The sequence below is a fragment of the Chelon labrosus genome (genome assembly GCF_963514085.1).
Source record: "Chelon labrosus genome assembly, chromosome: 8".
Taxonomy (NCBI): Eukaryota; Metazoa; Chordata; class Actinopteri; order Mugiliformes; family Mugilidae; genus Chelon; species Chelon labrosus.
The window spans coordinates 18,686,717-18,712,689 of NC_140358.1; the positions used below are offsets into that span (position 1 = coordinate 18,686,717).

At 43.5% G+C, this 25,973-nt stretch overlaps 1 protein-coding gene across 1 annotated transcript in view; it reads left to right on the forward strand.

Annotated features, from left to right (window-relative positions):
• The first annotated feature begins 12,169 nt into the window (after positions 1-12,169).
• The window catches only part of ablim3 (actin binding LIM protein family, member 3), a 31,789-nt gene continuing 17,985 nt past the window's right edge, over positions 12,170-25,973 (forward strand). Inside the window, exons 1-2 of the mRNA XM_084550128.1 lie at positions 12,170-12,675; positions 23,327-23,510. Of these exons, the coding sequence (XP_084406254.1) occupies positions 12,528-12,675; positions 23,327-23,510 (332 nt within the window). The 5' untranslated portion in view covers positions 12,170-12,527. The remainder of the gene's footprint in view (positions 12,676-23,326; positions 23,511-25,973) is intronic.

A 25,973-nucleotide genomic window follows, 5' to 3' on the forward strand; every position in this document is an offset into this window, starting at 1 on the left:
TCATCTGTGCTGACCGTGCCGTGGCCGTTCCATACTCCTTGGCACGGTCAAAGAAACAGTTTCCACCAGAAGGAACAGAGTGCCGTCAACAGTGTGCAGGTTTATTCCAGTAAGAGCACACATCACGGGATGTTTGCCTTTATTGTCAGTTAGGGGGCACTGGCGCCTTTGCAGCCAGGGACAACACTGCTGATGAACTCCTGCCCCGCTGCCTTCATTGCGCAGGAAGGCCAGCTTCCTGTTTTTCTGCCCCATCAGTTTTGAGGACAAAGGCACAATGCAGGATTGACACAGGAGCACGATCAGCACCCGGCACACTCCAAGCCTGCAGCTCGGCCACCTACATACACAACACACACACACCCTGATGAAGATCATTTCAGTCAATCATTATCCACGACAATCATTATCAGCATTGACCTGGGCTAGGCTAGTAAACTCGTAACATCACAGGAATCCAGGTCACAGTTTCATTTGCGTAAACAAACATGCTTTCATTTAGTCATAAACAAAGCCGTGGTACTGATAATGAAATTGGCTGGATAAATTAAATGATTTTCACCCTAGTGGATGAGAAAAGTATGCTTTTTTTTTTTAATCATTCGTAATCCTATTCTCTTTGAGTGAACTTTTACCAAAGCTCCCCGGTGAAATAATGAAATGAGAACCAAACCGTGTGAGGGAGTGAAAAGAAGATTAAAGGACAAAGGGAGAACGTCTTGCACGGCCACTGAGCTGCAGAACCAAAGAGTTAAGACTTACGCCGAGAAAGACAGAAAGACAGAAAGAGAGAAAGAGCAAGGCGCTGCTCACATCCCGCCATTGTCCTGCTTCCTAAAGGCTCCAGAACCAGGGCTTCCTCAGGACACGGTGACGAGGCAGTTGGATAAGTTAATAAAAACAACGCGGCTTAATAAGACAGCCCACGCACACACAGAGAGTTCATTGAGTTGACCATCATATTTCTGCATATATTTCTGTGTATTTGGCATATTTTCACCTGACAGTCTTCCATTTAATCTTAATATAAGTCCAATAAATTGACATTGGAATGATACATGAATACATACACACTCACTGCCAATTCATTAGGTACACTGGTGAAAGCAGATGCGTTCTAATATAACAGTCCTGCACTAAATCATACCTTTGTGATGGCTATCCTCTTCGGCATTTGTGTAAATAAACTGAGAGCTGTCGATTCAACTGTGCATTATTTCGGAGGCTGTGCTTTGCAGTACCGTTGAATTGTATTGTGTTGCGCTGGCACGTTTCTATTATTTTGACAACCGGATTTTAGTCAGAGCGCGGATCAAACTGCATCCTCTTAAATGATCACCCAGCTGAATTACCGCCTCTCTGACGCTGTTTCATCATAAACTGAACATTAGAACAGTCATTAAGAGGGATTTAGTGCACCAGTGAACTGGAAAGTAGGTGCATACATTGCATTTCATCTTAATTTTAGTAGAGTGTTTCAATCTGTTTTGTTTTGTCTTATTTTTTTTAATTAGCACTTAAAATAAATTTCCCATTGGGTTTACTGGCTGTGTCTGCACTGTGGAATTTTCTTTGGAGGTCAACCACTTTTTGTTGCACATGACCTTTGACTAATGACTGAGACTGTAGGAAAGGAGGGTGGGGGCGGTCACCTTTAGATGGAGATCCTTCCATATAGTGTTGGATATACAGAAAGGAAACACATCACTGAGCCCTGGATGCACGACAACTCTGCTAATCCTGCAAAAGTGTCATGACCAGCTCTGCCTGGCATGACTCCAAGGCTCAGTTAAGGCAATTACTGTGATTCTGCAATAAAAAACGTCGGGACATGTCGGTCAACAGTCTCGCAAATTAACCCGCCTTCCTCCTCCTCGGCAGCGTTAAATAATCCAATTAACTAATTTGCTTACGTCGATTTTCCAGAAGAGGGCGGTGTCACAACAGTTTTAGCAACAAGCCCAGCCCTGCCCTGCGTAAACACCAACAAGTCTTCTACTAAAGCATCTCCAGGCCATTCAGATCAGTTCATTTCAAGAATTTCCTGTGGCTTTCTCAAAAGTTGTCTGATGTTATCTGCATTATTCTGCCTAAATTCAAAAATAGCTCGACCAATTCCTTACATTAATTTTAAATGCTTAAGTCATACAGAGTCCTTTCCTCAGACCTCACCTGGTGTGAAAATGAATTACCACTAAAGACTTTGGGACGTTTAACACTTCTTGCAGTGATGTAGGCTACTGCGTCCCCCGAGTCTACACAGCAGCCCAGAGTGACGTCGCTCACCCAGGATGAAAACAGAGAGCTGTCAAGTCACCCACAGAGAGCCAGAGAAATACCGGAAATAAGACCATTTTACCACAATAAAATTTTGAACATGCCCAACAGCTATAGTGCTACTAAAAATTACATTAAAATATATACTTAGAGATATATAATTACCTTTGACTGTCATTCCTGATAGGAAACAGCGTGTTGTATATAGGAGACAATAATAAGACTTTTATTTTATGTCAGTGTTCATATCACATGATTTATCTCTTAATAGCACTGGACTACTGATAAAAAATAAAAAAAAAATGAGAAAAGAGAATATTTGATCGTTTTTAAATCTACTTCCTTTATTATCTGAATGTTATTTGACATCTTGAATCAATAATTAATGAATTTTCACATATTTCAAATATTTGCTGACTAAGTTAAGTTTTGAAATGAATGTCATTAGGCAGGTTAGTTTGAGTTTAGAATGATGAACAAATTAGGGGATCGTGGGCCGTCTTTCCTAAAGGCCTCAGGGAAAATAAGGTTCAGATAAAGGTACATTTTCAGGGTAAATCACAAATAAATTGAGGTTATCGTATATGATTAACCTCACGGTGATTTGAATACAGGAAAGAATGTTTATATTGTTAAAGTATACGAAGGCTACACGCTAGTTTATTTATGTTTTTATTCCTGGGTGGAGATTGGGTCCACATTAGCATTAAAATTAATAAATAAGTGAATGGGTAAAAATCCTGCAAATGCAAAAATAAATGTCTTAATATAAGTAAATGTGCACACATATTCTACTATTTGGCAGATATATGCAGTAGAAAATATACACTGGACTGCAGCAGAATAATACAGTATTTCATTATTGCACATTTTTGTTTATTTATTTATTTTGAAACGTTGACAAAGAAAAAGAGAACTTTAGAAACGCTTTTCGTTTTATTTTGAAAGCGACCACCGGAAAGTGCATCCGGTGACTGAGGCGCACCGTGACACGCCAGGGCAGCGCGGCGGAGCTGGGATCAGCCGGGAGCGAAAATGTGAAGGTGGAATCCGACTGAGCAGCACTGTGTTGTCACTGTTTCTCCGGAGAAGGAAAAAAAAAAAAAAACACAGCCGACGTTTACACAGCAGGAGCGAGAGCTTTATTTGGATATCCCATCCAATTCCGGGATTTATCCTCCCTTATGTTTCTTTTTCTCTATATATATATTTTTGTACCCCTCTTTTCTGTCCATGTCCACCTTCTAAGAAATTGACTGGGAGTGAGGAGCATCATTTGCGTTGGCTGGATGTTCATTTTTAATTACACAATTTGGAAGGAGCAAACTGCCCCGTGAAGGTTTCCTCCTGCTTTATGGGATTATTTTTTCACGAAGCCGCTTTGTTTTGGATAAGGACGCGTTGGGCATCATGAGTTCCAGCGGTAAGTCCATTCTTGCGCGCTTTATCTCTACTTGAAGCGCAAGGACAATACATGTAGGAGAGAGCAGAGAGAACTACAATAGAACAATAGTAGCCCAGAGTGTCTCATATTTGCTGGAATACACTGTAGGCTGTAAACACTTTAACACAGACTCAAATCAGTGCACGGATTTCCTTTCAAGATACATATATATATTACAATACATGGTCATATTAAATTACCAATTGTTTTTCTATGTAGAGAACAAAAATACGTGGGACTGATGTGAGAAGCTCTGCCAGTAGTGTGTGCCAAGCCCTTAAAATATACTTGGAGCAGGTTTAGAGAGGATAGTGGAGCTAATTATACCTGGAGGTTAAAGTGGCATTTGCCCAGAGTTCATAGAGATTTTTGGGATTCTTCATCCACGTATCAGCTGTTGCTTGGACCCTCACAATGTCACTTTCTTTCATCTTTCCCTTTCCTTCTTCATCAACTGCCACTCTTAGGAGACCACCCATGCTTTCAGCTGTTGCCCCCCTTTCTTTCTTTTTTTTTTTTTTTTAAAAGTCCACCTGTCTTCTAACACATTCATTGCAGGGTGCAAGAGCACGTTCAGTTTGAGGTTTCTGGCCTGACCGATTAGCCTCATGTCATGGAGTTTAGTTGTGTGTGATGCGGCACATGACGAATAAGTCTGACAGCCTGAGGACTCCTCTTGTCATACCTACCCCAGAACGGCCTGGGGACGGCCATGATGCTAAGCTGACCTTGTATCCGCTGACTCTGACCCTGATCCTCTGTCAGCTGAATCAGGGCTTTCCCTGTATGGCTCGCGGGTCAGCCGCGTGAGCCTGTGCGCTCATATGCGCGCCTCCACTTTGCTGTGTTTACAAGTCACCACAGGTTGATTTACAAGGCAGACTGTGCGGATCGTAAGGTTAACTTTTCAGGAAAACTCCCCCTCTGTCCCTTAGCTGTCAGCGAGGCCAGTTGAAGCTGACGTGCACCAGGTGCTCCGACCGCTGATGGTGCCAGGAGCTTCCTGTCCGCCCTCCGGTATTACTGCATCATTCATAATCTATCCTGTCATTGTGTGGCACTACATTATTTATCCAGTGCTCTTAACTCTCTGGTATTGAGCCTTGCCTGCCGGTCGGCCCCTGTGCCATGCGTGCCGAGAGTGTAGCTGCAGCGTTCTGAGAAAATTAGTGTAAATCTTTTGTTAAGCTTTAAAAATGCTTTTCTCAGCTGACACAGAGGGGTGGAGCACATGCAACGGACATGTGGAGAGCTGTCACAAGCTCTTGTGATGCAAAAGCATGTGCTCAAACAGGACTGCACGCAAACACACACACACACACACACAACATGCATGCGTGTGTGTGTGTGTCAGCATTGACACAGCAGGCGTTTGGTGGTGTGACATGTGTCTGTACTCTGGCTTTAGGCATAAAAACACAACGGGCATCTGAGCTGAAGAAAGAACATCTCTCCTCCTCTGCCTCCAGTCAGTCAGACATATGTTCCCCTCTGCTTTCAACACTCTCAAGGTTTGGACATGAATGGGCCTGTTAAGCTGTGCTGTAGTGTGCAGCGTTTTCCGCTGCATTGGGCGTTAGAGCCCAAAGGCCATCCACACACACACAGAGTAATTACACACAGCTCTGACTGTCTGTCTTCATCTTCTGGGCCTTCTATCTCTCATGGTCACCGGGTTTCATGTATGTGTGTGCGTGTCCGTGTGGTCGGGCTGTAATTTTCTGCCTGGCTGGCAGACGAGGCAGGACTGTGGGTACAGCAGGTCAGTTTATAGCGAAGACGGCCCTGGATAAACTGAAGAAATCACAATATATGACAATTAAATGATAGATTCTCAGATGTTTGCATTTGTGTTTCAGGGGAGTGAAAAAAACACGCGTCGATCAATATACTGATCATTGAGCTCAGGGACCTTAGGGAATGTGCAGAGCCATACATCACAGGCAGCACTGACACCTCTCTGCTTCTCTCTCTGTCTCTACAGCAGAGTTCTCAGGTATCTGACAAATTGCTTCCGAAAGGCACGAAGCAATTTAACGAAGCATGTTGTGAATGTTCTTACACACAGTATTCTAATGTGGTGGTCTTGATTTGGAAAGAAACTTTTGTCTCTCAGTTATTACATATAGTTGTAGTGAAATAAATACAGCAATAGTCATTTTAGTTGCATACTGTTTATCCCAGACAATGTATACTAAGGAATTTAGCAATATGGGATGATTCGTGTAGCAGCAACAGGTTAAGATTAAATTGTATAGCTAATTGATCGACTACTGTTAAACTAAATTTTATCCTCCAACAGTCTCAGCTGTATTTTCTGATGACAGCTAATTGACCCATTGTTGGCCTTCTGATTGGTCCACTGACCACTAACCAGAGGACTCCCCTCAGGACGAAGTCGAATTTAACTTTCTAGGTTACTGGTCCCAGGTTAGACAAACAAAAGCAATTTTCACAGAAAAATGTTGAAAATCTGTATCAGACTTAATTATCACTGAAACTAGTAATATTTCCAATGACTGCCATTAGCACGGTTGCTAAGCTAGCTGTTCCGTCTCGCCTCATAATACTCTGTTATTATTTTATGGAAATGGCCTGTTGTTTGTCTAGCGTAGCAACACTAACATAGAAAGTTGGGACTTGACAAAGGGTAGAGGCCCTTTGATTGGTGGTCAGCAGACCAATAATCATTCTTTAGCACGCCATTGTACTAAGCTAAGATGTGAAGATGATAAACATTACACCAGCTAATTATCAGGACGTTAGCATTGCTGACGAAAGTCTGTTAGCCTTTTTCACCCAAAGCATTACTGTTCTTAATACTCATGGAATAGCTAGCATGGCTAACCTTGGGTTGGTATATAATGTATCTAATCTCACCAAGCTTGAGCCATCTGGAGCTGAAAACAAAGCAAACGCAAAGTGCAGAAAATGTATAGCAAACGCAAACAAGTTTAGAGCCTGGTACTGTTTTTGGTGTCTATGCTAAATTTCCCATCGCACTGAATTAGAAAGAAGTTAAGTGGAGTCAGGCACTGCCAAGATGCCTTCAGGAAACGTCACTGATTGTTCATCCATCTTTATATACAGTGCATGAACCTCTCATTTCAGGACTTTTCCAGAGACGCCTCAGTATACTAAAGCACAGCAGAGTCAAGCACATTGATCCAGTTCGTTCAGGAACAAATCTGTAAATCTTGTTTTGTTTTCTGCAAACCTAATTTGGTCTGCAGTAGCATACCTTGTCATGCAGAGAGTACATTAAGGGCAAAAAAATCAGTGTCTACACAAAATGATCCTATGGGAACCATTGAGTTAAACTCTCTGCCAAGTTTAATCATGTTCGTAAAAAAATAAACAGACAAACAATACGACACATAGGTCCTGCAGTTAAAGATAATTTTACACATGAGCGGCTCATTTGTCACTACATACCCTCTATAAATGATTCACTGACTGACAGTGTTCTCCGTATGCCCAGCTTTGAAAAACGGGCTGAATAAATGGATGTGCAACTACAGAGGACTTACAAGCAGATTAAATGATGGATTTGTTTTCCATGCTGTTTCACTGTCAGTTCTGCTTCCCTGGTTTTATGGGGGAGAATCAGCTGGAACAAGGGTAAACAAGGAAGGGAGCGCTATCATATACGATTCTGTCGCTACTGCCTCATCTGGTGAACAGTCCAAACCAGAGCCAAACACCATTTATCACCGCCAATGCCAGACGCCATAGTTCAATAACTCAGAGAACAAAGGTAGCAGACAAAGAGGCGCAGATGCAAACACAGATGCAGGGATGGACTGATGAACATTGTACACTTGTTCATCACTGGGGCGCATTTTCTATCCAACATAAAACCAACCATGTGTTTCGTTGTTCGTCGTTTACACAAAGCGTTAATCTGCTGGTAACTGGATAGATTTTTGTAGAAGCCTTTGTAGAGACGAAATTTTGGAGCATGGAAAATAATATATATTTTATTCATTCAAATCTAAGCGCTAAGCATTTATCTTTATTTGAATGAGCTGATTATTTGGTGTACTAATGCAGTTCAAAGCCAAAGCACTGGTGTGTCCTCGAGGAGGCTGTGTCCGCGACCTTGGCTCCGGGTTGTATTGAGTGATCATTCAGACTGTCAGTAGCAGTCTGACCCTTCCCGCTCTTTGCAGAGAGACAGCATGTTTGTAAAACCACTGGATGCAACCAGCGCTCTGATGAATTCTCCTACCCAAGGTCCTGACAGAGATGAAGGGAGATAAAGCGAGGGGGTAGGGGAAAGGATGGAGAGCCCTGATCATTGACTGCTTAAGACTACAAACAAGGAAGACATGATGTTGCTTCATACTCCTTTGTGGTCTTGTGCAAAGCAGCATTATCCTATTAAATGATTGCTCTGTCAATAGCAAATCAATTATTTTACCAGTCCAATAATCATTGTGGTCATTCTTTTAAACAGAAGTCCAAATAATGAATTGATGATTAATCAGTATCAAATAATTAATGATTAATTGCTTCCATTTGCCGGAAGTGTGGATTTTCTTTCTCAAAGATGATACTGTGTGGGTTCTCACTGGGTACTCTGGCTTCCTCCCACCGTCCAAAGACATGGGCGTTAGGTTAATTGGGAACTGTTCATTGGTGTGAGTGTGAGTTCTCACCCAGTGATAGTTGGGAAAGGCTCGCGACCCTCAAGAGGACAAGTGGGTACAGAAAATGAGTGAATTGACTGTAGGTCAGACAAAACAAGAAACCCAAAAGCATCACCTTTGAATGTGGGAACCTGCTATGACAGGTAGGCTATATTGTGACAAAACTACTAATACGCTACCTCTCTCTTGTAAGGATGTACAGGAGTTGTTCAGTTGTCTGGTTGGAAACATGTACACTTCTGTTTTAACCAGTCGATCACATGGCTTGTATGGGTTTTACTTGAAATCTGCTACCATATCTGTTCTTGTCTATTCTTCAAGCCTGTCTGAGTGCTGTGTACACAACAATACTGGGCTGCAAAGCATCCCGAGTAGAAGCTGGTGGACTGAAACTTCTGCTCACCACTTTCACTATGCAGTCAGTGTAGACAAAGAGTGGTTTTTGACAAGACAGTGGACCTTGGGTGGATCTGAGACAATAATATGATTTCTAATCAAGTGATACATTTTGAACTTGTCACCCAGACACCTTAAGAAAATAAAGGTCTTTCACAGAGACAAGTGAATGTCTAGTGACACGCCCATGTCACTAGACAGCACTTGTTGTCGCTTGGATTTTTTTTTGACACTTCAGAGACAAAAACTGGATTTTGAAAAAACTCTCCAGCAGTGTCTCAGACTGGCTTATCCGCATTTTTTTTTTTTTTTTTTTTGCTGTGGGGTGTTTATTTGCTCTGATCCATGCTACAAGTCTTGAATGAGATGTTCACAGCCTGTGGTGATCTGTGCTTTAAATTCTTGCTTGGTAACCACTGCAGAGGTGTTGCTAAACCGCGGAGGATGTTGTGGTTTTAAATTCAGTCCTGTGTCATCAGCACTGACGGTTCATCACATAGGTCAAGAAGTGAGCTGTTAGATGAAGAGCCTAGGTGATAGGCCACACACGTCCAACTCCTTTTTGTTTTGCTGCTTTCAGAATTCAATGAGCTGTTATGAGTATTAAACCACATTAGAACAGATGTCATGAAATCAATTGGAACTGGACTGTTTAAGGTTTCTATTTGAGCTGAATTGGACTTGTTATAAACCGTGCAGGTCTGTGGTCTGTAGAGGTTAATATAAAATCACCATATCCACTGTATACATTTTAGATGATGTATTGTTACTAAAAGAAAATACACAAAACATTTGAAAGTAAAATTGTATTGCATAGCAACAATTCTCTCCTTAACGTCATGCGCTCTTAGTGTTGCTTCTGATTCTGCCCGGCTCTTCACTCCTCTCACTCATCACCACCAATCTCCCACAATCCCTTGTGACTGTGCTCCCAGCGTGTTCTTCCCCAGGGCTGTCAGGTCAGGGGCAAAAATAGCAGCAACCTCTCAGTCCCCGGGGACGTTGTCGGCCTCACTGACCGCGGCCCTGTTGTTATCACCTGTCTGCCGGAGGTTGGATCCTCCCGGAGCGCTCTCTACTCATTTGGAGTCGGTGGATTACACCTGTAGTCTGGTGGCTATCATTCGAAGAATGACTCAACACCGGCAGCATGGCGAAAGATGGAGGACTGTTGGAGAGCTCTGTAATGGGTCGTTCAGTGAGAACGAACGCGCTGACACAATTAGAAAGAGTTACGTAATACTCCAGCGTCTGGGTTGATTTTATACCTGGATTCTTTCACATTCGACAAGTTAAATACGGATTTCATTCATCAAAACAAGAATTCCAGCCATGTCAGTATATGATAATAATCATTCCTCACTTTGCTCAGTTTTGATGTATGTTGTGTCTTTTGTGCAATTATGCCTGGCAGCACCGTGAAAGCAGAGGATGTTATACTGTGCCAGAGGTTTGTTTTGGCCCACTTTCAGGCGGCCAGCATTGTAAATAAATGTGTGTTTTCAGTAGCTGTCGGCAATGGATTACATGAACTGCCATTAGTTCCCATTATCTCCCATTCACACTTGATAAAATCAGCGTTGTTCATTTGGTTTTATGGAGGGAAAATATACACTTTCAAGGGAGTGTGCGAACCAGTTGCTGGGCACTTATCAGGCTGGGTAGTTGATCTCAGTGGCGCTGCCAGCATTGTGAAAGAAACAATGAACTAATAGAGACTTGAGTGTGGGAGATGGGGAGCGGGGATATAATCACGCTTGCATATTTCCAGTGCCCACACTCCCCTCCCGAACAGGAAAACAAACAACAAGAGTCATGCATACATTTTCTCCCACGCCCATCGATGTACTGCATGTCCTCGTTCTCACGTATGCTCTCACTGTGCTTCAGTCAAATTCAAAGAGCCTGCAAAGAGTGCTCGTGCTTTAAGATGCGTGAGGCTGTTAGACTTTAAGTGATGCAGGTCCTTCGGGATTCATCCAGTGAAATGGAATCAGTAGCTCTGTCACGCCAGCCCATATGCTGGTTTTTCTCTGACTGGAGCTGCAAAGTTCTTCAGTCAGCTATTCAGGTAGTCAGGCCAGCTGGTTACCCTGCTATTATACCCCTTCCACAGAGAGCGAGACCACTCGTGCTCCTTAAGGGAAACGGAGATAAATAAAAGACTGAACCCAGCTGTTGTGGCACAGTCTCAGCATCATGAGACTGGTTTGTCTAATATCCATGTCTTTGCTTGTGGATGAAAGAGAATCTGTTTATAAGCCCACAGAGGAGGAGAAGGACCTTTAATAGAGTTTTTCTCACTCATTTAAAATTGACTTAATGTGTCTTTTATTTCTGGTGATAGTGTTTATTCCAGCTCTATGAAGGCTGTACGTGAGAACTTGCTTTCCCGACTGTGTGGAATAGGTATCGGACTTGCGGGAATCTTGTCCTTAATGAGGTAAGGGGATCCATCCACTCTCTCAACTGACGCAGCAGTGTTTGCGCGCGTGTCATCCCGTATGAGTGTGTGAAAAATAGAGACAGCGGGAGAAAAAGCCTGGAGCTTACCCAGCTTACATAGGTGTCAGACCTCACAGCTTCAGAACAAGTGTTGACAGAGCTCCACACTGATCTTATTGTGTGAACTGCACACAGCACACTCTCAAGTGTAGTCAGGCCCGCAGTTCTGGTGGTGGACTGGTCGGTAAGACTATTCATCTTAAATTAGTTTAATCCAGAGATCTAATACCCTTTATAATAGATGGTGTGTGTGTGTGTGTGTGTGTTCAGAAACTGCTGATTAACGTCTGCCTGCAATCATATTTATGACCGACAGTGCCAATATGAAACCTTGTTAGTTTCCATTAAGCTATATTTGGTTCAGGCTGCATAATGTCTGAGTGAGTATATGATTCCTGTTGAGACGGTTACATAATCTACCATTCAACGGGCCTGTGAAGCTTCGGATTTTACACTTTATTTTATCTTTGTGAAGTGCAAAAATGTGCTGAATGAAAAGCTTAAAGTGGAAATCTCAAGCATTTCAGTCTTGGTTGTTTTAGTGACACTTGTAAGTCACTGGTGGTAGCAGAAAATGCAATTTAATAAAACAGGTTACAGACTTGTTTTAATCAAAGGTCAGGCAATAATTGATCCTTTTCCGTCATTCAGTGTGCAAACATGATCCGACTGAATGCTGCACATGGCGCGTGGATCTGCAACCAGCAGGGCACGGCAAAAGCAGTTTGTTGGAGGTGTGCAGCCTGTCACCTGCAGCTCTTCATCTAATAGCTCACTGCTGCTGCTCCTTCTCGTTCCACTGAAATTTCTCAAAATGAACTGCTTTAAAAAAAAAAAATCACTACTTCAGAATCAGTCAGTTCATTCATGCTTTTACAGTGCAGCAGCAGCTATCGGAAATGTTTGTTTTGCATTGGCAGATGATTTAGATGATGATTTAACGATGACATCCAGATATTTGTTTATAGATATGACATTAGCAGTAGCTTCATACACCAGTTTCCCCAGGAATATTGCCACAAAACCCTAGTTCATAATAATGTATGAATAAATTACAATACTTTCAACAATGGGCCGTAGGCTCAAGCACCATATGTTTCCTCATCTGGCAGTAGATAGGTATTTAACAGATCCAGATTGCCCATTTAGGTTTAACTAAAAGACAGAGAAGAGTCAACCCAATTTGCAAAATAGTGTTTAAAATATCTGTTTTAGTTTGGCATATTATATTGGTATATTAAGTGTACTTTTTTATGTTTTCATCAGCCTATCACCAAGGATCAACAGGCGGTGAGCGGAGCTCTGGACCAATCCGGTGCCAGCGATGTCGGGAAGTATGCAAGGGAGAGGTGGTGCGAGTACAAGACACCCACTTTCATGTCAAGTGTTTCACCTGCACCGGTAAGAAATGCAAAACTAATCCACAGCGAAACAAAACTGCAAGTGTTAGAGTAGACAAACAGCTGGTGTTGTCTTACACAGTCCCCGGGCCTGGCAAGTCAGAAAAGTCGTTAAAGTTACATAAGATGGGAATTCCACCGGTAAGCCAGAAACAAGACGTCTATCTTGATCCCATCCGTTACCCACCGAGCACACAGAGAACACACACACACGCACACACACTTTAACAGATACACCGTTTGCACTCCTTCATCCCTCTCCTGCTGAGTGCTACTATTAGCCCACCGTGGGGATCGGAACGGATCAGAGGTGCCTTGCAGGGGCCTTAGGCTCCTGCTAAGCTAGCTTGTTATTGTGTAGGCAACTTGGAGGGGATTTTCATTTGGTTGTATGCGGTGGGCTAATGAGACTGACTTATAGTAACTAGCTTGGCAGTGCTACGGGTGAGCACTGGTGACCTACAGTAGACACAGTGTTGACATAATCACTCATCCTATTAGGGTAACAGTGTAAGACGCTTTGCAGCCATTTGTTTAAAGGGACAGTTCAACATTTTGAGAAATTGACCACTAAGCCAAACTATTCTTCTTGGCTAAATTTATTAGAAATGACAAAGTGACAAACGAAGTTCTTGACGCTATAGGTAAAAATAACAATACATCAAAGCTAACTTTTTTTTGCTGTCTTTTAATGCCTACGTTGGTCACATGTGGTACTGTGCAGGCATGCTGACGGCCCGATGAATGGGATGCGCTTGTTCGTTTGGCTCAGCAAAATCGCACTGACTCAGGGTCCCTTTTCAAACGCGACGGCGGGGTGTAAAATAGGCAGCATTTGCGGAGTTAAGGGCAATTCTGAAAGAGGCTTGTGACGGTGGAGTGTCTGTGCATGTGCAAATTAGAAATCAAAGAACCGAGGAATGCTATTTGTCATGCCGCTGTACCGCCTGGAGGAAGTGTGCTCGGTATTATGTTAATAGTCCCATTTCTAAAGCTTAAGACAGCCAGTCATGGGTTACTTTTCAAGTCAGTCGCAGTTGAGTTGAGGTAAACAAGCAACAAGATGAATGGAGAATGAATCGAATCACAGCGTTATAGCCCGCATTAGTTAGAACAGGCACACCTGGCGCTGTTTCTGTCAGCATTTTCCATTTTGCATAAAATTATTTTGCCTACAAATAATTTTTTTCTCCTTTGGAACTTGTTTTGATATCTTTGAATTTTGTTTTTTACAAGCCTGCTCATTTTGTTTTTGCACATAGTATGTTATTCATCTTTTTAAAGTGGCTTTTACTGTGCATGCAAATCTTACCTAAAGCCTGAGAGGAAAAAGCCGAGCAGTAGTTGTGTTTACTACTGTCTGCGCAGCGCCCAGACATTCTACAGTAAATAAACTCACTCAAGGCTATTCTTTGGAGGGTTGCTGCTACACGTTCACGCGAAAACACAACCTTGTTGTGAGCACGTACACACTCACGCGCCCGTGCATATAAGCATGCACACATCTATACATGTGCACACGCTCGCTGTGGTTGTGAGGGGTTGCTGTGGTAACCATGTGAAGGGGCACCCGGGCCCTGGTTGGTGGATATTCTCAGCATCTCTATGGTGCTATCAACCAATCGGAAGGCTCCGCTCCGTGCCCCAGAGAAAAAGGGGGGAGCACCAAAAAGGCGAGCAGAAAAGAGAAGGAGAGGGGGGATGGGGGTGCTGTTTGTGTCGCCTAAACATTACATCATCACTTGAGCATAATGCCAATCTGAGTCTCACCTTCTTTTCTTGCGTTTGCTCTCCCTCTCACTTGCAGTGGCGGTACAGTAATGGAAAGCTGTCATTGATCTTATCGTGTTAGTACACCTAACAGACCACCCTCCGCTCTCATGTTCCAGAGAGTTCTCCCTCTTCCCATGAGGCTGTGGGGCACTATTGTGCGGCCAGAATCTGCCACATCCCTGCCCGTAATATGCTCTCCTGTATGGGCTTCTGCACAACCAGCAGTTTTCTAAAGCTGTCATTGTCCCGTGTGTGAAACCTCCCTCACACACAAGCATGTTGCATTTTCTTTTGAACTTCATAAACTCCATCTACTCTCTGTTGTCCGTGTTTATATTCTCTCATCCTCATCGGTTCTTTGTATATTTCCTGGCGCTGAACGATTCTGAAACAGCACAAATAACTTACTACATATTCTCCCATCACATCCGTCCACGTCTCTAATTTGCTTTCCCCCTGTCTTTCCTGATGACAGTCACCCAAGCATGAAATCAATTTCTCATCTCGGGACAGGATGACATTGGCATGCGGGGTGTGCGATTTGGACGCTAATGGCTAAACTGTATTACACAATTTCACCACTGTGACAATCCGCTGCCAGCAGCCGATTGCCTTATCTATCACACGTGCTTATGAGCTCTGTGACTGGGGTGTGTTTTAACATTTGATTTTGTTCTTTGCTGGGCATTTGTTTTCCAGATAATCGGCCTGGGTATCCAGTTATTGACCTTGACGAATGATATTGAGCGCGTCTCAGTTCACATTAATTTCCACTGCAAAACCATGACATACAATCTTAGTTATTTCCTCCTTTTTTTTCCAGCTTCTCCTATTTTTTTTCTGTCTTTATTTCAGTTGCATTTTTCCTCAAAAGGGCTGACTGTGCCCCGGTGAACGGATCATGATAATTCAGTCGGAGACACTCAAAGTTACTTTCACCCACATATTTAGCATGTGAAAATACATTCAGCCGCCCCATCCATCATTTTATCCGCCCTCTTTCTTTGCCCACACTTTATGAAGATGCATTACCTTCTGGATGCCACATTATCATAATTCCTCTCTCATGCATTAGTCAGAGGAGGAACAGATCACTAATCATGTGCATTTAACCTCTCCTTTGAACCCATTATACAGCAGCTGATTATACAATGGTGGAGCAGCCACACAGTCAGCTCAAAAAAAAATAAAAATAAGTCTGGAAAATGCAAAAGACAGAAATCAGCGCAGACTGATGCATCAACTCCAGACAAAGAGAAGGCAGTGGGGGTGTACATGTGGATTATGTGGATCTAGCGGCACTTCTCCGTCTAGCAGGCGGGCTGTGGCGTATGGGCGGTGTGGTGTTGTATTACCCGCCTTATGGGCTGACTCGTGCATACTGCCCCAGTGACATAGTGACCACATTCACCCAGCCTCCGAAGCAAAATGGGCACCCTCGCGTTCCAACAAAAACAGCGGGGCGCAGTGGCACGAGCGCAGAGCTAACTTACGCGGAGGCAAAATAGGTGCATTTTGTCAACTCACAGCCAACTCGCTCTACTAACAAAGAGCACGGAGGCAGAAAAGCAAATATAAAAGCACAGATATAAAAGCACAGACACAAACACAGACATGTTCTCTCATAAACTGCCAAGCTGCTCCCAGTAGTTATTTATTTTTGGAGGGAAAACAGATTTCGCTCATAAAACAGCGCTAAAGGGAATAGCAGATTTACACAGACAGGTCAAATAAATGCTTGACTCCTGTGCTAATGCTCCATTTCTAGCTGGTATTCTCAGCAGGGCTCTTATAAATTGCAGCATCTTTGGCTTTTTCTCTGCAGACGGTGTCTCAGTTAGTCAAGCCTCCCTTTGGATGGCATTAGCCGCCATCACTCAACCTCTGTGTATCCATGCATCAACTGTGCTGCTATTGGAAAGCAAGGGAAGTGGAAAATACAAACGGGGAGAGAAATACAGAGAAAGAGGGCACAGTTATGAAGAGAAACAGAAAGAGAGAAACAGCACAGAAAAAAAAAAAACGTGGGGGGTTACAGGGAAGGGGAGCTTCCTGTAGCTATAGCAACGACTGGTACGCTGGTCCAATCACCACGCCACTGCGTGGTTGCTAGGGAGAGATTCTGTCAGCGGGAGAAGGGAGCGCGGCAGGAAGCGGCGCTTTTCCCTGGCGACTCTTCTGGATTCGGGATAGATGACAGGGATTATTCCTCTGCTTGTTTCTTCCGAGCGTCACTGTCCTGGGGGGTTTTTCGCGCACTGAGACGCTCCCTATTGTCTCTAGGTGTGTTTATGCGCGTGTGTGTGTCCACGGTGGGGTGGAGCTGCTTATAGATGTGTGGATGTCCGGGTCAGAGGAGGAGTGTTTTCTGAATGATAAAGCAGATCATTAAGTGACAGCCCCCACTGTATTGGACACACTCGCACATAATTGCACTAATCCAGTGCATCATCTGCTCGGAGAGCCGGAGCATTTTTATTGCTTATTACTCAGGCTCGTCTCGAGTCGTGTGATTATCTCCGTGTGTCTGTGATCTCATTCACACCTATTTTCCTCTCAGCTGAGTCTCTTATCAGCTCTCAGAGGGTTAAAAGCTGAAGGCCTCGGCAGCGTGGTCTGCTGGTATGAAGGGACTCCACTGGGCAACCATCTGTCTCCATCAACTACAGCAGCCAAATACGAAGGGAATCCTGCCACTCATGCATGATTTGTCTCTGCTTCAGCCTTTAGCTGCTCGTGTTTCTCTCTCCCCTTGCCCTTTTCTGTTACTGTTTTTCTTTAATCATGCTAGCATCATGGCTCTAGGGATGGCAGTGTTGGTCAGACAGTCTGGACTGAAACGACCCAAAAACTGTTGGATGGATTTTCGTAATATTTTGCACACGTGTTAGCTGTGGCATAGTTTTTTTAACTAATTCATTAAAATAAATTAATTGATTGATTGACATTCATGCTCCCCAGACAAGTGTCTACAAGATTTTTTCCTCTAGCGCCACCGTCAGCTCAGAATTCCAATTTGTCCAGTGCTGTTCATGTTTCCCATCAACACCAGCTGTGCTTTTTTTATTGCCAATCAGCAAATGTTTGCAAACGAACACATTCACTAAATGGAGAAAATGCTGAAATGTCTGCTTGAGCGGTTGCCCATGATAAATATCTGCTACGTCTGTGCTGTTGGATCTGTGCGCTGCAGTCGACGCAGGCCGCGACCGTCCGAAATGCATTTCCTCGTCCATCTCTCTCTCAGTGGCCAGACAAGCACAGAAAATTCACCCTCCCTCTGCCTCAGCGAGTTCAGTGGTCACACACACACTGTCTACTCCGCCATATTGATTTCAGCAAAAGTAACTGTTGTTCACACTTTATTAGCTCAGGCTCCGGCATGTTCCACTCAGTCCCAGGCGCCACTGTTTCAATTACACAAAGAGGCTCAACGCGGTGTCAAAGAAGTCACGTCATCGACGAGTTTGTAGGAGTGATGCAGGCTTGCCAGCGCCCAAGCACAAAAGCACAGTATACATGGGAAGCTTGGGTAGGCTACGATCTCAGTGATCTGATCGCAAGTGTACGGCTCTGAGAACACACTTAGCATTGAAATATGTCGCTGAGTGACCACTTGTGATCCGATCTAAGGACAAAAGATATGAAAAGGCTGCTAATAAACAGATAAGTTATTCACAAGGATACATGTCCAGGATACATGTTCATTAACAGGTAGCCTAGACCACCTCCAAAGGTTGTCTGAGCGACTTTATCTCAAATGTCCCCTTAATGCATCATGGGTGTGTTCACGTACTTCATGCTGACCTCTTCTGATGTGATCATTCAGGACTCAACAGCGTCTGATTTGACGCAAAAGTGTAAAGTGTAAAAGTTACTCCTTTTTACATGCTGACGGTAGTATCGAGTCCCTCACAGAGCTGTTTGTGCAATTGTAGACTTTTGTTTCTCTCTTCTTCCTGTCAGTCTAACCACTTCTACCTCCCCCCCAAAGAAAAATTGGCACAACTTGAGAAAACCCATTATTTACCCTTCAAGTGTTTCGTCCTGTGAAAGGGGCTCAGATCCGGGGAATGGGGAGAGGTCAGAGAGGCCTGGTCCCTCTGTTGGTAGCACAGATGTGGGGGTGAATAGGTGAGTGCTTACCCCGATGAAACTTGTCACTATACTAATACGTACTTGCCCCTTTGCTAAACTGTGTCCGCAGCTGCCTGTGTTATCCTGAAAAGGTCTTAGACATCCAAATGTTGTTGGCAGCAGCACTAAAACAATTACAACATGCAATGGGCCTACTTTGATGTACTGTAAAAAGCATATCCATTTACTTAATAGCACATTATGAGACCTAACAGTAGCATAATGAGCTGGAGGGAAGACTAACAATGAGAAAGACTGGAGGGGGATCAGAGAGAGAAGGGAAATGGGAGAGGAAAGGAAAGGTTGCATTGAGGTGCAGTCCTGTAGAAGTGAGAAGAGGGTGCAAATTGAGATAAAGTGGGGACCTTGTGCTCAGAGCCACAAAGATTTGGAAGCGGTCTTGAAACGGAAAGACAGAGAAAGAGAAGGGGAGGAGGCGGCGGGGGGTGCCGGGACTGTTTTGGGGTTCCGGCCTGGGCCGACTTTGAGAAGGGAATTTTAATTGCATCTGTTGGCTTGAGATAAATACCCAATCAGGCAGACCCCCTGTGGATGCCTAATCAGTGCAGTTCTAATGACCACAGCTGCAGACACCAGCGTACATGCTAACCTCTAATCACTGGACTTATGATCTTTAGATGCTAACTTCCCTGACTACCAAAAAAAAGGAATATGAAGGAGAGAAGGGGCATCTTTTAGTTTTCCTCATTAGAGTGCCTTTCAAGGAAAGATCATAAAATGAGCAAATAGACGAGATGAAGTCCTTGATGTAGTTTAGTTCTGCAAAGCTGATTAGGTTTCTATGATTTAGGTTTATATCTGAATGCATCTCCATGCAATAATATGAACCAAGGTTTTTTATTTACTTAGGAATTCTGCATTACTCTGCATTTTGAACAACAACTGTGCGCTTTCCCATGACAGGCTGCAGCAGGAACCCCCAAGGCCATTCATAGGACAGTATAAAAAGACCAAGCTGGTTCTAGGCTGGTTGCATTGGGCTGTCGCATTTTACGAGTGCGTGTCCGCAGCATGTGGTGCCGGTTGTGCGGCTGTAACCGAAACCTTTCTTCTCCGGGCCAAGCTAAGCCACGACTCTGCAGCAGCGGAGACCCCGAGCTCGCTCCCGGCTCCACCCACTGTGCTGGCAACTAACATGTGAAGGGTTACGTTTAAAAACCTCTGCTCGATGGTTAGGGCTGAACTGGGAGATCTTGAAAAATAGCAGGCAGGCTATTAAAAGTGGAGGCCCCTTTAGGGAGGCTGGAAGAATGGTGGTTTATCAAATGTGAAAAAGCTGTCACAAAATGACCTCGAACAGTTAATTCTTCACTGTATTTGACACATTTTTTGTGTGAAATGTGTCATTTAAATTAAAATTTTGATCAGTATTTGTAATTCGTGAGGCATTTGTGCAGCTGTTCAGTGTCTTTCTTTTAAAAGTGAAGTAAAGTACAAATGTGATGTTGTAATAGTAGAAAATTCCCTCTGACTTGGGTGTGTAATGGACTTATAAATCCACATAACCTGCAAATACTCAAGTATACGTACCTCCAATATGTGCTTCTGGATGGTAGATGAGTAGAGGTGCAGTATCTTATCACTTTCCACCGGGGATATAGCCTACTTCACAGTCAAACAGTGCATGTGAATATTAACAGTGCTGAGATTTTAACCCAGTTTGTTTCAGAGGTAATAAATAAACAACTTGGACATTAACAGAATTATTCGTTTATGTCACATTCAAGCGAAAATTCAGCCGTGTTTCACACACCATTGCGGGTTTCAGGTTAGAATCACAGAGAAGATTGGGCATTAACAACAACCCCTGGTTCAACCACCAAATGTGCCACCGCCACCAGCACATCATTCAGACTGGGACCTAGCTGTCTCTAGGGCAACCGTGGAAGGTTTACTTCTCCTATGGCAACTGAGGAAAGGGGACGTCCTTTGCAGTGCATCCAGCCAATCATTCCAGTCAGAGGAAAACATTGTGATTAGCCAACAGGTGAACCATCCACCCTGGCCATCCAATCCAGTCTGAGCAGACCCAGCCAGCCGGCTGTGATTTGGTCAGGCGTCCGTATGCTAATTCATACAGTGCATTGGGCTAATTGAGCAGATTCCACTCATTTGAGAATCAGCCTGGGCGGAGACTGAACAGCAGATCATTTTGACAGAGAGAGAGTGAGGAAAAACCAAAGAGAGAAAAAAGAGAACCAGAGAAAACGACAGCAGGGACTTTACAACTATTTAGTTTTGGAAAATTAAGACGTCGCTTTTGTTAAATAAATGCCTTCTTAAAACACCAAGATTTTTTCCGAGGTGAAGAGCTTAATAGCTGTGGAAATATTTACCCTGTCATTCCCATTTTCCACGAAGGCATTGCATAGCCTGTGATTTGGGTTTCTGGTAAGAGCCTTGGTCTGGTTCAAAATGCAGAGGGGACACTTTTTGAAGGTCTGTGCCATTGTTCAGTGGTTATGGAAATGTGGTCAGCTCATGCACACACACATTTTTATACACAGACTGTTTTAAATCTCGGAGCTCTGGTCTTCCTGAGGCGTCCCCTTTTCCCCTTTTCTTCCTTCTTCTGCAATTCTGCAGCCACCTTCAGTGACCTGTCACAATAATAGAGATCCATGATCACGTCTGAGCGCACGCATTGTCCCATTTCATCATCCTACCTCTGCATACGCACACTGTCATCTCATCAGGGATGGATTTATGTGTTTCCATCCTCCTGAGGGAGCTTAGATTGTTTTGTTTTTAAGTGAGAGCCCATTGATCTTTTATTACACCATTAAGTCAATACGCTCCACTCATAAACAGCTTGAGATTAAATGAGCCCCTTTGAAGGGTTTATGTGCATGTGTGTGTCTGTGAACTCTCAGCCTGTCAGCAGACACTGAAAACTAGGTGGCTGTAGGGAGCCACATGCACCGATCAGGCATAACATTATGACCATCTTGATAATATTGTGTCTCCCTCGTGCCTCCAGAACAGTTATGACTTATCAGAGAATGGACATGGGTCTTCTGAGGGTGTCCTGTGGTGTCTGGCAACAGAGTGTTAGTGGGGGCCTTTGGGTCCTATGGGTTGAGGGGAGGGGACTCTGGGGATTGTCCCACAGATACTTGATCAGTTTGGGATCTAGTGAATTTTGGAGGCCAGGTCAACACTGTTTTTTGAGTTGTTCCTAAAGCGTTTTTGTGGTTGCATCCTGCTGGGGATGGCTGCTGCCATCAAGGAGTGTCTGGTCTGGTCTGGTCTGGTCTGGGTGGGTGGTACATGTCTAAGTAACATCCACATGAATGCCAGGTCCAAACGTTTGCCAGCAGGACATTGAATTGTCACAAGATGGTCAATGTTATTCACTTCTCCTGTCAGTGGTTTTAATGTTGTGGCTGATTGGTGTAATTCATTCATGTTTACAGCAAATAGGAAATATGCTTATTGACATTTTGTGAAAAGTGGGAGAAGACTGATACCACTCTCATATCTTATCATAGATAAACTCCTGTATGTAGTTTCTAGTTTCCAGGAGTCTCTGCTGTTTTTCTTGCTTCTGATTCCCATGACACGACATGTGCTCAGAAGAGTAGGAAGATGTTGATACTAGACTGAACAGCTACTTATGTCCAGTCTTAATTCTAATTTCCAATAAGCAAGTCTCTCAAGAAAATGTGTGTATTTTCCAAAGCCCATTCTTTTCATTTGGACTCCATCCTCTTATGGACAGAACCGGTTTGTTTGTGCATGTATCATTACCAGCTGACTTGTTTCATGACGGCTGCAGTTACATGATAATTGTAGTTGTATAGTAATTACAGTGCCATTGTCACAGCAGTGTAATCACTGGGTCAGGGCTGTGATGCTCAAGTAGAAAGTGAAGATCCGGGTTGGTGGAGGTTTTTGTTTTCTTTAACTTTGTGTCGTGGTTAAAACAGTTTTTATTATTTAAATGCGTGGCATTTGGCTTATACGTGACCTTCGCTCGTCAGGCCATCGCCAGAGGCTACCAAAAAGTGTCAACTCTTCCTGTTGGTAAACCACATACAATTAGAGAAACCAGAGACCAGCAACCACGCTGGCCACCGATCTGCGAAAACGCCACTTAGCTATACTGTTACAGCCACTGGAATTCCTTCTCAGTTACATAGCAAAGCGCTGTATATGTTATCTGCTCAGGACACACAATAAAGAGACACAAAAACATACAAGAACTGTACACTCACCTTGTGCACGCACGACAAGCAATTTCTCCGTCTTGCCCTGCAGTAATGAGACTGCAGTTGATGTTCTGAGGATGCTGGGAACTTGTGGTTTGTTGTTTTGTCTTCTTCTTCACATTGTTTAGCACAAAATTACTTTTCCACTGATTATATCATTATATTCCCATCAGAGCAAATTGGCTCACCACTGTCTGGAACTGAATAACTTCCCCAGCAGCCATGTGTGAAGAGAAACATACACATGGCACAAACAAGCACACATGCACACACAAACAGGTTAAAAAGGAGGGTGTTCAGGTGGAAAATACACCTCACACAAGTGTAGGTACTGGAACAAAAATATACATACATATAATAATACTACCCTGTTTTTTATTGGATTCTGTTTTAAACATGCATGAGAGAAAATGGAAAATATATTGAGTAGAAAGCCGAATATCCAGAAGTTATTTCATAGACATTACTGCACATTTAAATTGCACTTTTTCTCTCCTGTTCTCTCCACAGTGTGTAACTGTGATCTGGCACGATCTGGCTTCTTCCAGAAGAAGGGCGAGTACATCTGCACGGCAGACTATCAGCGTTTGTACGGTACGCGCTGTGACCGCTGTGACAGCTTCATCACAGGAGAAGTGGTCTCTGCTCTGGGACGCACGTACCACCCCAAGTGCTTTGTCTGCAGTGTCTGCAGGTATGCGCGCACCCCCAGACACATACACACGGCAAAGTGTTTAATATATACGAGTACACAGTTGCCAGTGAGAATGACACTTTAAAAGCTTTTATTCTGAGTTGGGCTTTGCAACTGGGGAAACATTATTTTCATTATTTTTCTTTTGACAAAATGTTTATCAGATATTTGCTAACTGTTGCCATCTGTTAGCTGTTTCATGTATTGGATTAGAATAGATTAGATTAGATAAACACACTCCTAAACCTTGTGGAAAGCCTTCCCAGAAGAGTTGAAGCTGTTGTAGCTGCAAAGGGTGGGTCGATGTCATGTTAAACCCTATGGATTAAGAATGGGATGTCACTTAAAGGGGAATTACCGTTTTTTACAACCTGGGCCGTATTTCTGGCAAAAAATACGATCGTTTACTCACCCATATAACTTTGGTGTCATTTGGAGTCGTTCGGAAGATATTTAGATCTGCGTATATCCATATAGTGGGAGTGACTGGGGCACCGAAACGCAGCCTCTAAATAATGCATTGTCTGTCGCGAAACTTGTTAATTTCAGCAATATTTTGTTATGATACGCTAGTGCTATATCCCTGCTGAGTCCTGAGTTACCTGTTATCTATTCGCGGACATGCAGCGGTTTGTTGTTCTTTGGCCAGCTGTTCCTCTCTATCTGCTTCCGCATCATCCTTTCAACGAGCTCCTAATTCGTATACTCTGGCTCAAAACGGTACGGACGTCCATCATAAACAAAGTCGTCGTCCACAACCTCAAAATCGGAAAAATATTCAGCCATGTTGCAAAAAACTAGCTGTAGCAAATTACAGGTAAACAAGAGACAACATCTCTGAGATGACATCATCCAGGTCAGAGGTTAGTAGGTTAATCTACAGACCCCGGATGATGATAGCAGGTAACTCTGGACTCAACGGGGAATAGCTCTAGCGTATCATAACAAAATATTGGTGAAATGAACGAGTTTCACGGCAGATTATACGTTATTTAGAGGCTTCGTTTCGGTGCCCCATTCACTCCCACTATATGGATATACGCTGATCTAAATATCGTCCGAACGACTCCAAATGACACCAAAGTTATATGGGTGAGTAAACGATTGTGTTTTATGCCAGAAATAAGGTCCAGGTTTTAAAAAATGGTAATTCCCCAGTTCATATGCGTGTAAAGGCAGATGAGCGAATACTTTTGGCAATATAGTGTATCACACAGTCCTACAATGTATTGTTAATATCAATATTATTGGCTCATCTTTGATTATCTTGAAATTGCAAGTAAAGTGGATCAGTGTTTCTAGTTGCACACATTCAGCCTTCTGCTTTATATCGTACAATGTCATTGTGTGTGTCCTGTGCACATCAGTTGACTTCTTTATCTGTATCAGTTCTTTGAGGATTCATTAGCAGCCTGTTAGTGACTAGCGTGATAAAGAGAGAGGATGGAGAACAGGGAACTAATTGTGGGGGATCTGAATATCAAATGCATGACTGTTATCTATTTCTCTGCCGTGACTCACTGTTTTCCGCCTCATGACCGCGCAGTCCCGCGTGCAATGACGCTGCACAAGTTGCATTTTCAAAAATAACAAATCGCGAGGAGACTAATTTTTATTAAGGCGCTTTTAATAATTAATGCCAGGGTGAGTCAGCCTCTGAGAATCAACAAACGTCTGATTTTGGAGTTTCAAGCAGTCGGCCAGTTTGCTTAGTCGAGACACGATTCCAATAGGAGAGCTGACCCGGTGTTTCACGCTGTTAAGATTTAGTAAAAGTAGGCCACCTCTCTCCTGACCTCCATCAGTGTTCATGTTAAGCTCCTCCAGAACGAACCGTCAGCATCACTGTTTGCTCTTTCCCTCTTTTGCTGCGTTTCGTTCTGAACGAAGACCTTTGCTCTCCTTTGGTCTGTTTGCTTTGCAGATGCAGATACAAACACGAATCTCTTATTTACTTTCCGTCCATGTCTGTTTTGATGTCTTATTGGTTTTACACGTGGGGGTGATCTTTACTTACTTCCATTCAGCAGAGAAATGCTCATCTGTAGTCGGGTATGTGCATGGCATTGGCTGATAAACATACGGTCATGCCCAGCAGCTGTAGGCAAAAAAATAAATATATATTTAACTGACACCAACTGGCCAGAGACAGTCAGTGGAGCAGTCCTGGCAGTGACAGGGATGTCTCTCTGTGTGTGTGTGTGTGTGTGTGTGTGGGTGTGTTGTCAGTGTTTGTGGAATCAACTGGAAGAGACAGCGAGAAGCCGATGGGTGAATCTCTTCTTTCGTGCTCCGTCTGCCCCCTGTCACATTGCTCACCGTTCCTCCTTGTACCTCGTGTTTTCCTCATCCTTCACTCCTGCCTGTCTTCCCGACAACCACTCCCCTCCCACTGTCTTCTCCTCTTCATCGTTCTCATTATTGCCCTCGTCATCTTTGTGCTCTTAATCATCTGCCACGTCG